This window comes from Falco punctatus (assembly GCF_963210335.1).
Source record: "Falco punctatus genome assembly, chromosome: 4".
Classification (NCBI taxonomy): Eukaryota; Metazoa; Chordata; class Aves; order Falconiformes; family Falconidae; genus Falco; species Falco punctatus.
This window is the reverse complement of record NC_137583.1, coordinates 77,661,453-77,677,585: the sequence shown is the minus strand read 5'-3', so window position 1 is coordinate 77,677,585 and position 16,133 is coordinate 77,661,453. Positions and strand designations below refer to the sequence as shown.

At 46.0% G+C, this 16,133-nt stretch overlaps 1 protein-coding gene across 2 annotated transcripts; it reads right to left on the bottom strand.

Annotated features, from left to right (window-relative positions):
* Nucleotides 1-1,270: 1,270 nt before the first annotated feature.
* Nucleotides 1,271-14,158, bottom strand: ASB4 (ankyrin repeat and SOCS box containing 4). 2 transcript variants are annotated; one of them, XM_080384595.1, is made up of 5 exons: nucleotides 12,438-14,158; nucleotides 8,538-8,837; nucleotides 5,453-5,943; nucleotides 3,684-3,797; nucleotides 1,271-2,050 (listed from the first exon to the last, which is right to left on the bottom strand). In XM_080384595.1, exons 1-5 carry the CDS (start codon nucleotides 12,649-12,651, stop codon nucleotides 1,862-1,864), a joined length of 1,308 nt encoding a protein of 435 aa, XP_080240721.1. In that variant the 5' UTR covers nucleotides 12,652-14,158; the 3' UTR covers nucleotides 1,271-1,861. The 2 variants fall into 2 exon arrangements, with proteins under 2 accessions (XP_080240721.1, XP_080240722.1); XM_080384596.1 differs by lacking the exon at nucleotides 1,271-2,050 and adding an exon at nucleotides 2,062-2,571.
* Nucleotides 14,159-16,133: the final 1,975 nt, after the last annotated feature.

Here is a 16,133-nt window from a genome sequence, read left to right as displayed (position 1 = left end):
CCTGATTGTTCTCCCCTGCAAAGTACTGTAGTATCTCTAACAGAGAGATCTCTACGACTCTATAGAAATTTTTCATCAGTTTAGTAAAGTACAGAGACCTATTTTACAACTTCGTTCATATGAGAAAGCATTTTCTCATGGTCTGTGTTGTCTGTCAAATTCTCCATCAGAACTGGAACCTGTTAAATCGCAACCTACATTGCTGTCTAGCTAAACATAGACCCAGGAGCTGGATTATCTCCTAATAGAGCGTACAAGCCTTGATTAATGAAAACTGAGCTAAAAAGAGAAGTGATTTATAACACTAAATAGCCTGCACATTTCTTCAAGTGCTGTTATTGCCACTTTGCAAGACACAGACACACTGAACAGCTTGGCTGCTCTTGTCCAGCTGGGAAAAGCCTAACGTGCTGTGGGCTCTTTTGCAAAGAGATAATAATAATAATAATAATAATAATAATAATAATAATAATAATGAGAAGGACCGTCAGCTTCACAGTCAGAGATGCAAACTGGCTGCCAATGGTGGGCATGGCTCACCTCCCTTTTAACAGAACCCAGAATTGTTAGGGTCTAAAAATAGTGGAACCACCCAGATGGATTGCATCAGACTAGAAGAGGGAAGAAAAATGGGTTTTATCTGCAGGTCAGATCACACACTTGCCCTTGCTGCAGCATGCTTGGTGTGTGCACTGCCACTGCCCCACATTTCATCCTCCTGGACCGGAGACAGTAGCTCGGGCAGGAGTAAAGTTTTCCTGCTGAGCAGGGAAACCAGCGCTGGCAGGTCCAGAAGCACAGGGCATGCAGATCCGCAGGACTGGCAGATCTGCAACAGCACAGCCAACACACCTTCATCTTGGAAACACCTTTCAGTTGAGGTGGGATTCCTCTCACCTGCGCTTAGCTGCCGAAAAATGAAGTGTATAGTCCGTGTTAGCAGCCTAAGTTTCTTTAATAATTAATGAAGAAAAGGGTTCATATTCTTCCCAGATCCCATCCAACACCATCCTGAGGGCTATATGGACAGGTATAAGTACAGCTGTGCAAGTTGTCAGGGCAAGTCCATTCTACCTGCATTTCAAATGCTCAGTTCAGTTCAAGCAATGACTTTACACTCGGTCACAGTGAGAGTGGAAACAGAGACAGTATCTGCTAAAAGCTACCGGGCATGAGTATCAGTGTACAGAAATTTTAGTGCTTCAGATTTCAATCCTGTCCACATACTGTGATTCATAATGGAAAAAAATTCTTACAATTAAAAAGGATATTGTTATGAGAAAGTTTTATAAGATACAGACAGGTGTAGCAAACAGTGAACGAACATTGAATTGAGAGTCAATCCACAGGAAAACATGGAAACTACTGAAATCCTGTCTGTGGTCATGATTCAAAGCAGTTTGCCCATTTCTTTCTGGGAAAGTATTTCTGTGACTCTTAATAAATGTCCTATTTTTTGACAATATCCTTTCTTTTACTCCCAAAGCAACAGCTGAAGAAAATTACAGTGAAACAGTATCAAAGGTTGCTCAGACTCAATCTAATGCTATCTAGCAGGCAGTGGAATAAATACCAAAGGAAGCCGCAGCAGCATTTAAACTAGGCTGAACAAAGCACGGACATACGTGCCCCTGCGTGCGTTTGGAGCAGGGGCCCTTCCAGCGCTGCCTGCCTCGGTGCAACCCGCAGCCTGCAGCTGCGGTGCCTCAGTGCAGGGAGAGACAGATCCCAGCCCAGCTTCAGGCTGGCCTGCGACTGTACAAAAGCAAAGGGCTGTGCCAGGGTTGTGCTCAGATCTCCAGCACCTCGCAGAGGCACGTGTAGCCAGGAGGGGAGACACCAGTGCCTGCTCTGCTGTGGCTCAGTAGATGATTCCTTCTGGTTCCAGCAGCAAGTACTTCTTCATGGACAGGGGGATGGAGAGCAAGGGGACTCCTCTGTGGCACCTTTCTGACAGTATTGCCCGAATAGCACATCTGCATAAATGCATGAGTGACCGTGGTGAATTGCTGCACACAGTGAACAACGAGTCATAGAAATCCTGGTGCCGCTGCAAAAAAAGGCAAGTGCAGTTTAGGGCAGTAAGACTGTTTTCCTTCCCTCCCTTTCCCCTACCCACATGCAGCCCTTGGCAGAACGAGGTAACAAGCACAGCCAGCCAGCCTGTCCCTTGGAGGCACATCAAGCACCAGGGACTTGGTTTAGCCAAATGCCTGCACAAAATTCTCATGTTAACCTCAAATATTTAGTGTTAAGTTAAAGACCATGATGAAATCTTTAGGTTTGGTATGTCTTATATCCATCAGTTTGAGGTGGAGATTTCTCTGTGGTGGTGTTAGTCCTGATCTGAACAGACACTGCAGCCAGCTCAGGGTCAAAGCACGTGGACAAGTTAATCCTCTAAACCTCACTGCGGGACAGCGAGGTAGCGTAACGCTGGCGTTACCGGTGAGTTAGCTGGGGCTGTGAATGGCAAACTACCTTTGGTCTCACTCATCTCCCCAGTGGCCTTTTAGAATAAATAAAATTGCATCCCCACAAGAAGAAAAGTGCAGATGCTTACAAATGATTCTGAAATAAAAGAAGCAAATGGTAAATACACGCAACCAGTGTGAGCTGACCTGATTTTATAATCTTGCTACTGGACAGATCTGGTTATATATGTATTCAGATGCCCTTTATATATGGAAAAGTATGGATTTGTGTCAACAAAAAATTTCTTCATTTTAATAGCTTTGACAACAAAAATGAAAATCTCAACAAAGAAATAGAGCAACTGTAGACTTTTCCAAATAAGAAGTTCCAATATTTCAGATTAAAAGCTTTGTTTGAAGAATAATAGTAACAACAACAACTATTATTATTATTATTATTATTATTATTGTTGTTGTTGTTGTTGTTGTTGTTGTTAAGGTGAAATAGACCTTTAACTTTTGATTTTGTGTTCACCCAGAATGATTTCTTCTAATTTTTTCTGAACAGATCTGACACAAAAGGAGTCTCACAGTTCCTCTGGCTATATAACTCTGCATTATAATATGGACAGAGTTCCCTAAACATCACTGATAATGTATAGCAGATATTGGTGCACTTCAACAGTGATTTGAAAATTTTGAAAAAGCCCAGCTTTAATAAAAAACTAGGTTTAAACTGGAATATTTAGACTACGAGGATTTTTGAATTAAAGGGATAATTACGTGAAAGCATGTAGATTGTCCCATAATTTTGCCTTTTGACATCTTTTCCTCTTTGATCTCTCATTTGTCACTTTCATTCTCCCCTGTATTTGCAGCTAACCAGTCCTGCTCACAGTCATACCCATGTAACATGTACTTTTAAAATATTTGCTGACTTAAAAAAAATACAAATATATAAGTGTTGACAGATCTGAGGAAACACCAGTCACAGCCAGAATCCTTGCACTTGGTGAGTGCAGGGACAGCTGAGCTCCTGCAGCGCCCCTGACAGGGAGTGCTCCAAAGGATAACATTGCGATGAAAATTCCTCAAAAATATGTCTTTTGACAGTGATTGATTTGCTTTTGTCAAGTGAGTGATACTAAACGCAGAAGTCCCAACTCCTCTGAGAGGTATTCTCTTTCAAAAGCATTCTCACTTTTCTGTGGCCAGATACGGAGAATGCAAATGAGCTTGGATTTTACTTACAGCTCATTAAGAGCTTACCTCAAAGGCATCATCAGGTATGGCTGCTTTCCACTTAGATGTTGATTTGATATGTTCGTAGGTATTGACGACAACTTCGACAGCTCTGGGGTGGGAATGGCAGGCTTGTAGCACCTGCAGGCAGGATGGATAGAGACCATGAGTACCACGAGGAAGCTGGGATTAGCCTGGATGCTTGGCACTATGCAACGGAATACTGAGACAGACACAGCCAAAGAATTATGACAGGCTAAGGCTGGAGGTGCAAAAGACACAAGCCTTGTCTACACTGCTCACTGCACTTACAGCAATAAGCCCCAGGCCAGCCACCAGTGGAGCTGTGCAAACCCCATTTTAACACCACACAGAAGTACTGGCTTAGATCTCCAGAGCAGTGTAGCTCGCTGACGGGTTGGGTTCCATCACCCAGATCTGGAGATAACTTGTTTATAGTTGGGTTGATTGACTCCACACCAGGCAAAGCCATGCACAAAGTTTTTGCTCCAGGTCGGGCAGTACAGGAACAGAAAAAATCCCCTTTGTATGAATAAAAAATATATCATTACAGGAAAATTTAAAAGATGGCTGGAAGATAACAGAGCTCAGAAGTAAGCTTCCAAGCCACACGAGGCCCCTGAAACAACTGCTCTGCGCAGTAACTTTAGTGCAGGAGGAAAAAACCCAAGTCTGTTGTCACTCACACTCAGAGAATAACACATTGCATTCACACCATATGATGCACAATTGTGTCCCACAGTTGCCAGACTTTCAGAAACAGAACTGCAGAACATCCCTCTGGGATAAATCACCTATATATCTTACAGTTGGGCAAACGATCATTTGGAAGGGAGACCCACTCCATACAACTGGAGAAAGGCAAAGGCAGGAAGAGGAGACCCCTGACCTGGACCTCAGACATGCTCTAGGAGACTAAGGGTTTTTCTGTTGCAGGCAGAGCCACCTCACTCTGGGCTCAAGAGGGCACAACCAAAGGTTTGGCATTTTATTCAAAGGCTCCTGGTTGCTTGGCTTTTTAAAACTTTACATATACAGTGGACGAGAAGCAAAATGTTGCTTGAGGCACTGGATGAGAGAGAATAAGTCCCGACTACAGCAAGCTTACTTAGCCATTTGATATAAGACTGTCAGAGACTTCTGTGAGTGAGTGCTTTGGGCTTTGCAGAAGTTTAGAAATTCTTTGGGAGGGATCCTGCAATCATTTTACTTCTTTTTTTTCATCAACTATGAGCCCAGGTCCATCATTTCCCCTTAATTTCTCACGTTTCCTGGGAATGAGCTGAGGCTTTATTGAGAACCATTTCATTTTGAATAGATTAGATTTTTACAGGTCAGAAGTGACAAACTGAATCAAGTGGTCTGATCTCCAGACTTTGGTAGAGGCCATGAAATCTGCGTTTTGTATAACCCAGTTAAGCCTGTATGGAGCCAGGTTTGATAAAGGCATGTAGGTTTTCTGAAATGAGAAAGTGAATCAGCTCTGAAAAGTTAGGCTTGAACCAGCATTCAGAGTTTGGGGTTTCAGGCTGATTAAGAACAAAAATGGGATCTAAGCCTGATTTCTGGCATTAGCAACTGCAATTTCTCTTCAGTTAAGTGATACTGCTCTTACAGCAGTTCGGCTTACAAAGTTTTGGGCATTCTGGGCCCACAGTTTACAGGACTCCAGCAAATCCGGATACCACCAAACCCCGAAGTTTGGCTCTCTCATCCCATTCCTGCTCAAGACACCACCTCTTTCCACATCCCTACTGTACAAAGCCATCCTTAACCTTGTGGAATTGCAGAGGATATATCCTAGCTGCTCCATGATTCAGCAGCAGCTGGTAGCAGATGTCAGGCTGGGCAGCTGGCCGCACAGATGTCACTTTTATGATATACTGCAGGGGTGCACAGCCATTGACATCCATGATGTTTGCTTCTGCTCCTGCCTCCAGCAGCATATGCAGCAGGATGTGATCACAGTTCCAGGCAGCTTTGTGAAGTGGGGATTTGAAATCCTCATCACGAGTGTTCACTTCTGCTTTGTAGTCTAAGAGCATCCGACAGATGAGGTGGTGATCCGGGCTATATGTCTGATCCTTATAGTGAAGAGCCCAATAGACTGCGCAGGCCAGGGGAGTCTCCATGTAGGCGTTGAGAGCATCGATGTGTGCCCCTTGTTCCACGTAAAAGGCCACGAGCTCCGGGATACCCAAACGCGAAACGACGTGCAGAGGGGTCTCCTCATCTTGGTTGTTTGTTTTTAGGTTCACATTCGCTCCTGCCAAAGAAAGATGGTGGGAAAAAATGAAAGCAGCGAAACCCCGGTTTGGCCGTGCCTCTGCTTGAGCCCTGCTACCCAGGGAGAAGGTGAGGGTGAGCAACTGGCATGGAAGACACACATGGAAATGCAAGTAGCTGGGGACAGGGAGCCTGCACTTCTTAAGGCTCCAGGAAACCCTTCGAAACTTCAGGTTCTTGGATCCAGCTTCAGATGCGATAGCGTGGCCCTGAGCTGGCAGAGAACCTTATCTGAACACTCTATTTTGGAGCAGCGTGTGGGTCCAAACCTCCGTGCAAATTGCTTTTGCCTATAAATTAAGAACTGGAGGAAAAAGGGGAGCTTTGCTCCTGCTCGGGAGAACAGCTCTGCTCAGCTCTGGCGCCGTGAGAAGGCTTCTGGCGGCACCTGGTTAACTGCCAGCTTGGGAGAACGGACATTTTCTGATATACCTATAGATGATATAAAAGAAAAAACCCTGCCGGAGTCCCCAGCGGAGGGTCTGGAGCCCGTTCCCAAGCCGTTACGGGGCGGCGCGCCGGCTCCCTCAGCGCCCGGGGCCGTCGCAGGTGAAGCAACAGCGCCATCTGCCGAGCGGCCTGGGCCGCCCGCCCGGCCTCGGGGGTCCCCAGCGCTCGGGCCCGCCGGCTGCCCTCCCGCGGACCGCTCTGCAGAAACGCCGGGGGCTGCGGGGGGAGTGCCCAGCGCTGCCCGTCAGGGAAGGGGACAGGCCGGCAAGCCCCCTCCGCAGGGCAAAGGCGAGCCGCCGCGGGGCCGCCGCCTGGGGCCCGGGGGCTGGGGCAGAGGCGCAGGGGGGCAGCAGCCGGGGGCAGCAGCCAGCTTGAATCTTGAACCGGGGCTCTGAGCACACGTCAGTAAACGCACCGGTGCAGGGCAAGCCCCCGCTGTGCCGCCAGCCCTTGCCTCTCCGGGCTCCAGAGAGTCCTTCCATCCCCGAAGGTACACCGGGCCGAGCCGGAGCGGCTGGGAGACGGGGAGCTCACCTGCGGGCTGGGAAACCGGGTGCTGATGCTGTTAAACCAGGCGGAGCGTTAGTGGCGTTACATGTCCGCGTGAGCACCAGCAGCCCGAGCCCGCGGCTGGCACAAGAACGCCGGATCGGTTTTGCTCGGCTGGCGAGTCGCCCAAACCAGAAGTGGTTCCGCTGCATTTACCTGAACTGGCCCAGTGAGACACCAGCGACTGGAGGTGGCAGGGTGGGAGATGCCTCCTGGAAGCTTTGGTGCAGATACTAACCAAAACCCTGGCTTCAGCTGTTGAGTGGCGCTGCTACCTGGATGTGCACACCTGCCACATTGTGCTCCAGACCTTTCCCAGTTTGTCTGGAGTCTCGACTTTTAGTTCATATGGAGATTTTTGTTTAGTGAGTGCTTTGGGATGAAGGGTGGCTTGTAAAGTACTGTTATTCTGTTGCTGATGGTGGATGGAGAAAGCCTAAAGAATAGACCCTTTCATTTGCATTCATCCTGTCCTATGTTTTATAAGAGTACATTTGAATTTTAAGATTTTTCCATGGTAGCAAATTCAATTCCTGCTGTCAGCACTGTTTGCTTTGGACAGGCTACAACTGGCAGCATTTATTTTCCTTTCTACCAAACAAAATAATATGTATCTTCCCAGCAGAAGAAAAGCAAGGCGGTTATTCACTTGGGACCATAGATTGCCTTGCCCACAAAGTATACTTGGGCTCTGCATCTCAGGAAAAGCCTTCAGTAACAACCCATGTAGCACACAAAAACCCAAAAGCATTTGTGTTTGCCATAGTGTGGCGTAATAAATAGGGGGATATCTCTGTCTGTAACTGAACACATGAGCTGCCTGACTTCGTGTACCTTTTACCGTGTCCTGAGTCAGCATCCTTGTGTTAAGGAAATAGTGTGTGGCACCAGTATATTTATCAAGGAATTATGCCTAGTCATAGCTTCATTTGTTCCAGATGACCAGCAGTATAATGTATCTTTACTTTGGGAAAACAAAAATCTTATACAACAGCATTTCCCACCCCCCACCCCAATCCCTACACAGATGCAGGAGTTGGGCTGCTGACAAATGAAGAGACAGTATGAAAAACTGCATCCAGTTTTTCAAGGCCAGGTCTCAAAAACCAAGTGTTTGGAAGAATTTTTTCTGAGATCAAGGAAATCTGAACAAGAAAGAAGAGGAGAAGGGTGCACTATCATGTGAAAATATATCAATAGTAAATCTAGATGAAGAAGACAGAAGAAAAAAATACAGAAACAGATGCTCCTTGGTTCCAAGGAGCTCTTCTGCTGAGGGACACACTGGGCAGTGGGCTGGAGGCACTGAAGTAGGAAAGGATTCTAGAGTAAGGGCCAGTGGCCAGGGAGAGGGAAGAACAGATGGGATGAGGAATCAGAATGGGAGAAACTTCCTCTGATCAAACAGATGGGGAAAAGGAGTCTGACATGAAGACATGGGTCACCTGTGGATGGAGGGGACAGATACACATGTACTTATTGTATATATGTACAAACTTCCTCCTAAGAGAAACCAAAGACCGTGCCCACCATTTCTGGGCACGCTGCAAGAGATGCTCCAGAGCGTTACCTTACCTCTCCAAACCAGCTGCTGGGCACAAGGCACGGAGGTTCGTGTCGTACAGAAGTGCAAGGGTGCCTGCCCACTCATTGAAAAGCAGTTCAACTTAGCTCCGTGGTTGCAAAGGATCTTGAGACATTCAACATTCGCCATTTCACACGCGATGTGGATTGCAGCTTTTCCATTTGGCCGGCAGTTGATGGTAGCTTTGTGATTGAGGAGGACCGAAAGACTTTCCAGATGTCCATACATGACAGCAAGATGAAGTCCAGTTGCCCAGGATATTTTTAATTTGTAGCTAGGCAGCCAGTACCCTGTACAAAGTGAAAATGTGTTACCATCCTTGGCAAAGACTTTTCTTTGAACTATCCACCTACTGAGAATAATTGAAGGGGAAGGAAGTTTTTGAAGGAAGGTTCGAGTTTTGCTTTAATTTACTGTAATTTCACCAGCTACAGCTTAGTGCACACAAAGTTCTCTCAGCTTCACTTTCATTCAGCACTGTTACTGTGTGTGCTGAATACTCTGCCTTCTGGAGAGATAATTCCCACGTAGATGTACTCTGAAGGCAGCTTTTGTTTTTCTTGTGACCTGTGTAGACTAAATTAAAAAAAAAAAAAAAAGTTTAGAGCATTTGAAATGCCACTAGCTAAAAAATATGGGGGAAATGGGACCTTCAGCCTGCCAATAGCCGAACAAAAGTGCCATTGGAATAAGAAGGCAGCATTTACTTAGGCTAGTGACTCAAAAGATAGCTCATCCTACTGTTTCTGCGTGGGAGATGGCAGGATCTTGCACGTTGGGAGCTGGATTCAGACTTCCAGTGATGCATTGCACATAGATGACCCCTGGCAATGTGGCTGCAGCTGTATCACAGACCTGCCAGCTACTGCCCTTGAGGAGCATGGAGTGGTGGTTTGGATGCTGATGTAAATTAGGTTGAAGAGCCAAACAGAAGCAGTGACATTAGCATGAAAATTGCCTTCAAAATGTTTGGATTTTTCTGTGAAAAATTCACAATGATTTTTTTCTTTTTTTTTTAAACTTACATCAGGTGTAAGACCAAGTAACACTTAAATATTTGTTCCCAAAATAGAACTACGTGCTTAATGACTGCACAGAGACAGTCTCAGAAGTGATTACTATAATCATTTGTTTAAAAAAAGTAAACCACAATAATAACGTGAAGAAGGGCAGGAGAAGTCTAAAACTTTTCTCTTTTTTTTTTTTTTGAGGTACAGCAGCTGCATCTTAGCTAGAATGTCTATAAAATTTTCTGGTTTTGATTTATCTAGTTCTCTTTGGACAAATGCCTGGTTGAATACTGTTATTATGTATAAGACAAAGAAAAAAATACTAAATATGTATAATAAAGTCAAATTAATTCAGACTTTCATTTTTTAATCTCTAGTTATATATGTTTTTTCAACCTTAAAGTTACACAGATAAAGTTTTTACAGTATTCAAGTGTGTTGTATTAGACAGAAGATGGAAGGAAAGAGGTAGATAGAAACAAAATGCTGGTGGAAGGGAGAAACTTGAATTAAAGTTTTTCTTTCCTCCTCGTTAAATTGCAAGTATATTCTGAGATAGATGCAGTAATGAAGTTCTCATAAACGTCTGAAAAATGCTAGATTTCCACTGAAAGGTTACAGATATAAAATGGACAGTCATGACAGCAGCTGCACCTCCTGTTCTGGCACAGCTGCACTGACTTGTTCCTGGCCAGTACAAGCATTTGTTATTGCCGGCGTGTGAGATGTCAGGGGTGAGAAACTGTCCATCCACGGAGGACCGTGGCATCCATTCTAGGACTGAATTTTGGGGACTACCAATCCCAGTCCCCAAGGAACTCATGCTGTGAATGGCAACAGCAGGCACCCCTGAGGCACCTGAGTGCCCAAGCGGGGCGCAGGCTCCTCTGCAGCCTCTCCACCCTCTCTCAACCTCCTGACTATGCAGGTTACACTGGCAGCTCTGGTAAGACAACCTTTTCATTACATGAAAACTGAGCACAAAGTAGATGAGCTATATCCCAGAGTCTATGCATACAGCAAAGCAAGTTTCTTAAATCACCTCCCTATCCAAATTCACATGCAGTGTCCCCCTTGTTACGGGTGAGCTGTGGAGCACTGCTAGCTTATCCCACATGGAGCTGAGCCTCACATTTATGGCCAGATGTGGGCCATAAATGATACGTAACAGCAGGAAAGTGATCCGTAAAAGCCAAGTTTTCACTTTATACAGCCACAGTTTTCCTGCTGGAGACCACCGTTTATGTCCTTTGCCTGTGCTGCTGCAGGTAAGCTGTACTCAGACATCCTGAGGGAACATCTTGATGCCCTCTGCTCAAACCCGCAGACACCACTGAGCCCAGAGGGCTGGGGACCAGGCACTGAGCAGGGAACAGATGGGCTCTGTGGGAGGCCTTGCTCAGCTTGCCTGTTTCTTTAGTTAGAAACATGAAAAAGACATGGCTCATGCGAGGTCAGTGTCCTTGGGAGTTCTCAGCCTCACTGGCAGAGAGGAAGCAAAGCTGCTGTCACCCATGGCATCTCTTTTCCCCTTCATCACTTAGGGCTATGGCAAAGCTCAGGCTGTCTGAATGGTGGGATGGTGGGGCTTCGTTTTTCTCCCCTCTCCCTCCTCAAGGATATCCGTCTTTCATATCACAGTTATCCCAAATCAGAATAAAAGTAAAATTTGCAGAAGAGTTGATAGAGTGCCTCCTGCCTTTCAAAGTGAATGCACTGCTGTGACTTAGGCCATAGGGTGCATTTACCTCTCTTCTCTTTGGAGAAAGGAAAAGATTTCTCCAGAAAAGACAGGTTAATTCTTGCAGTCAAATGATCTACAATTAAAAATCTATGCATTAATCCTGTAATCTCAAACCACAGCCAGAATGCATCTCAACCTGCTGAGGACAGAATAAAAGGTATTTCAAGACACATTCGTCACTGCATGCCTTAGTTCAGACACTGTCCTCAAGGGAAGTATGTCATGACTGCATCAGGACATCACCCTAATGAGAAGAACAGGAGCCAATCATTAAACCAGCAAACACAGAGAGGGAGAAGAGGTGGGACTTTGTCCCTTCTTTATGCCACAGAAAAGAAAGTGCATTTGCTGTGCTGCTGGCACCGGAGGTGTTTATCTCCACGTAGGATTACTTCTGGCAGAGGCTGATCATTACTGTTTTCCAGATACACACACAGAGTCTGTTAGCAAGTAGGTCATGAAGTATGCTGATTTTAGCAGGGAGCAAACTTGGTTTGTTGCTTTAAATTGTAAGTTTTGGGAAACTCAAGCGGTGTCTGGGTGAGAACTGGTTCTCTACACTTCAAAACAGATGTCTTTTCTGGTTGTGTTTTTCCAGATGACTTTTCTGTTTTGATACACTAGCCCATCCTCACTTTCTGTCAGTTTGAAAAATATATCTCCTCCCATCCAGCGGCATCCAAGGTCCACAGGATTTCCTTAGCTCTGCTGAGCTAGGGAGCATTCACTCTACTACTACCGTAAACTGAAAATGGAAGACATTGTATATGATGTTTCTAAATGGCCTGTATATGTGACTGGTTACACGCAAGAAATGTTTATACCACACTGAGCCTGCATGTGTCTATTCTGGGCTTTGCACCCGAGTTCTCTGTGAGGAAATGGCAAAAGACTCTTCTTTCTGGACACCCCTGAAGCTGCAGCAGTTCCTCAGCAGCATGGAGGCTCAGGCTGGTCTCTGGCCTGCCCTCCACCAAGCTCCCCTACTGCCGTGACCACAGCCGTATGAACCTACTGAGATGTTACTGCCTATGAATCAGCCTCCTCTGCAGCGTCAGAGGAGATAAAAGGCCACAGTATCTTGAAAATCATTCAAACCCATCTACTTCCTGGCTGGTGAATGCTGCCACGTTTACCTTGTTTGTAGGATGCCAGAATCAGGTTTTCATCTTCCACTTCAAACACCGTGTCCACGTCTATTTTCTTTTGGCTCAAGAGCTCTTCCAGTGTTTCAAAGTCATTGGACTTCAGGGCTTCAAAAAAAGCCTTTTTCACCATCTTTGCAGCTGCAGCTCGAGTAATTTTCCCCTTCGTATTCTCTCCCTCTTTGTATGTCTCCTCCAGATCCATTTCCAAACGTATTTGTTTGTGCTGCGAAGAGGTGTACGCTGAGGTGCCTATAGCACGGTTGCATGCTGAAGTTCCTGAAGACCAGAAGGTAATTTTATCACTCAGTCATGCTGATCTGCTTGTTCTATTTATATGAGGGGCATTTCAGGCATTGAAATGTCACTCTTAGATATCACCACACTCTTTTTATGAAAGCAAGGACAGACAAGCTAGCAATAACACCAAAATAAAATTTATCTCTATGGGCTTTATACACATTAAGCTTCATTAACCACACGGTTACCCTCTGGTTCTGCCATATAATTACATTAAAAGACACTAGCCCTGGGTGCTGTTTCTCAGCTGGAGAAGCACTCAACATTTTCTTTCACAGTTTCCATAACTGATCTATTGAAAACAAAGGACTGTGATGCTCTGCCTGCAGATGCCTTTTAGCTAGAGCATCTCGGGGCGGGGGGGGGGGGGGGGTGTGGTGGGAACCCAATAACATCCCCCAAGGCACTCTTCCTGTGGGAGGTAGCTCACTCTTCCCCAGGAGAGCATTGGGCATGTTGGTCCTGGTTTCATTCTTCCAGCCATCAGCCAGCCTTCACAAGAGCCCCCCACCACGCAGGTCTCGGGTACCCTGATCTGTAAGGCCCCCAGCAGATCACTGCGTTGATCTAGCCTGGTCTCCTGACAGCAGGATTTTCGTAGTTTGCTCAGAGGCCACAAGCAGTGCTCCCAGGAAGCAGTGCATCCCAGGATAAATGCTGGGATGAGGGGGCTGCAGAGCTGTACAGCCATGCTGGGGGGGGGGGGGGCGGGGTGAGGATCTCACATACCACACAGGGCTTACATGTGAATTAACTCAGGTGCAAGCACAGGAGGCTGCATGGGTCCATAGGTGCTTCTCCTTCCCCTGCCCACTCTTCATCTAAATTCAGACCTTCTCCCTCACAACCCCACCACACACTGAACACTTCCCCCTCCCTCCCTTCTCTTGCTGTCTTTGCCAGCCCTGTCCCTGTGTTGACAGCAGTTTGTGAAGGTGCAAACCCACACATGGCTAGCACGAGCCACTGCCATGCATTACGTACAAATGGTTCACACCTGCACCCACTTGGGCTGCTGGATGAGACCATAGCTAGAAGGAGATTATCCACCATTGATTTAAATCACCCAGCAAAGCCAACACCAGAGCAGCCACTAAGAAGAAACTTTCAGGTTTATTCTTCCTAGGAGTTTGGCTGCCAAGTGAGCTGATGGGAAAATGTGAGCCAGGTGATACTGCGAGTTGGAGCAGCCTCTGTGCTCAAAAGGGGCCAGGCTCCTCAGGCAGCTCCATAAGGGCCTGCAGGACCCCCATCCACTGGAGTGCTCACCAGCTCTCTCCTAGAGCCAGTACTGCATGAAGGTGTTAGAGGACAGCAGTTCATAGAAACTTCTGAAATTTGTGAGTTCCTTCTACCTATGCACTTTTGGGTGAAGAATACTTTGGGGAAAACCAAACCAAAACACACACACACACCCCAAAACAAACAAACAACCCCCCCCCCCCCACACACACAAAACAACAAAGCTTCCCTGAGGAGGTACTGCGCTTTGTAATAGACACAGTGGGAAGAAAGATAGCTTGCCCTGGTGCTCTAGGTTGCAGGCAGCTCATCTGGGTCTTTCTAGGCTTACTTAAGAGAAGGGTCAGCATCATGCTTTCTATACCTTTACATTTCCTCCGGCACAACTGCCTTCTTCCTTTGTTGCTTTCAGTAGTGGGTGACTTCAGTTCACTTAAAAAAAGGTATTAATGCTTGTCTGGCATGAGCAGAGGGACAAGATGTGAACTCCAGGTCTTATAGGCTTCTTTTTACCTGCACCTTTTTTAAAAACCCACTACATTCCTGAAAAGTCATGGATGCACAAAGCACTGATATGTGGCTGCAATCAATTGTTCACCTCAGCTACACTTTTTTGATTTGAAACAGACTAGCTTTTCATCTGTCATCTTTCATAAATAGTATTAGGTTACACAAGGACGTTCAATCTAGCTGAAAGGGTTGTGCCAGTACATCTCCATGCTGGTCTGCTGCTTGAAGGTTGAGATGCACAAGGACATTGCTGTAACAGATTCCTGCACATCTGCTGATCCATCGTGTTTGCTGTTGGTTGAGAAGCAAGGTGAAGTAATTAGTGATGGCTTAGCCCACAGTGAAAAATAAACCTGACTACAATTACCTTACACCGGTCATGGTCCAAGAGCATGCACAGGAACAGCACCTCAGACCAGGTGATGCACTACAACTCGCTCACCTTCAGCAATTTGTGTGGCCCTGCTCTAACTCTCACAGAAATTTTTCTTAACATTAATGAGTTTAAAGAGAGAAAGGAAACAATTATAGGTACCTATAGCCTTTACAGTTAGTGTTTCTCTGTAAGTGGCATTGGGGTCTAATCTTGAAAACTGCACCCATGTGAGTGCACTGGTGGTTTCAGTACAATTACAAGAATGAAGAAATGGTTTTATGTTTTACATTGACAAAAAATCACAAAAATTTAGGCTGACTTTTTAAAGTATGACATATTTAAGAATACAGAAATACTGTAGGTCATTGGTGAGGCAAAGGGACCGGTTTTTACTATGTATCTGTATTTTTGCTATCCATGGAATTTCTATAGACTTCTCCCCCGCCGTACCACAAGGTGGCAGTTTGATTTTGAAAGTCAAAACTGATGTCATCCAAGCCCCGAGGCTGTCAAATATTCTGAACATCTGACTGCGAAACAATAGCTCATCCCCTGTTTAATATAAATAACAGTACTAGTATTTATGGTATTTATAGGTTAGACTTGAGGCCACTGTGATGGGCACTGTGCACTCACACACCATATCCACAGAAAACCTGGTCCATGTTTAGGATCAGTTGTCTAAATTACACAGCCAGCACAAAGGCACATTTTTACTGGGGAGACAGCTCCTGCCCCCAGGCTTTCCTTCGGCTTCCCACAGTGCCATACGATAGCCTCCTGTTGGAGGACAAACTGGAGGCACACAAACACCTGAACCTCTTGGGGACAGGCTGGACCTTCCCCTTATAGGTGGTTACAGCAGGTCAGAAGAACCAGGTGTGAAGGGGCATGGCAAGCAAGAGAGGAGCACAGAGCGCTCGTGGGGTGCACGCTGCTTTGCGCTTCAGGCAATGGGACTGTTGTCACGGGCTTCCGAGGGGCTGCTGAGGACCCTCTCCATCAGGGCTGTCGCAGGCTCCTTCCAAAGCCCACTGAAGTCAGGGAAGTATTTCCAGTGATTTCAGAGGGCTGCGTCCTTCACAGGCTGGGCACCCAGCAGCAGCGCTGAGCCAGGGAAAGCTGCCTGGAGGTAAGTGCATGAATGCCATCGGGATGCTGTTATGAGAGAATGATTGTTGGCACGGGAGTATGTATGAAAATCAGTCTTGTGACTGCTCACAGAAGACAAAGACAGTCTTGAAGGGAAAATGAGAAAA

Coding starts and splice junctions, on each gene's coding strand:
- ASB4 (XM_080384595.1), bottom strand. CDS start 12,651: ATGGATCTGGAGGAGACATACAAAGAGGGAGAGAATACGAAGGGGAAA. Junction 8,838..12,437: donor TCTGGCATCCTACAAACAAG/GTAAACGTGGCA, acceptor CACTTTGTACAG/GGTACTGGCTGCCTAGCTAC. Junction 5,944..8,537: donor CCAGCAGCTGGTTTGGAGAG/GTAAGGTAACGC, acceptor TTTCTTTGGCAG/GAGCGAATGTGAACCTAAAA.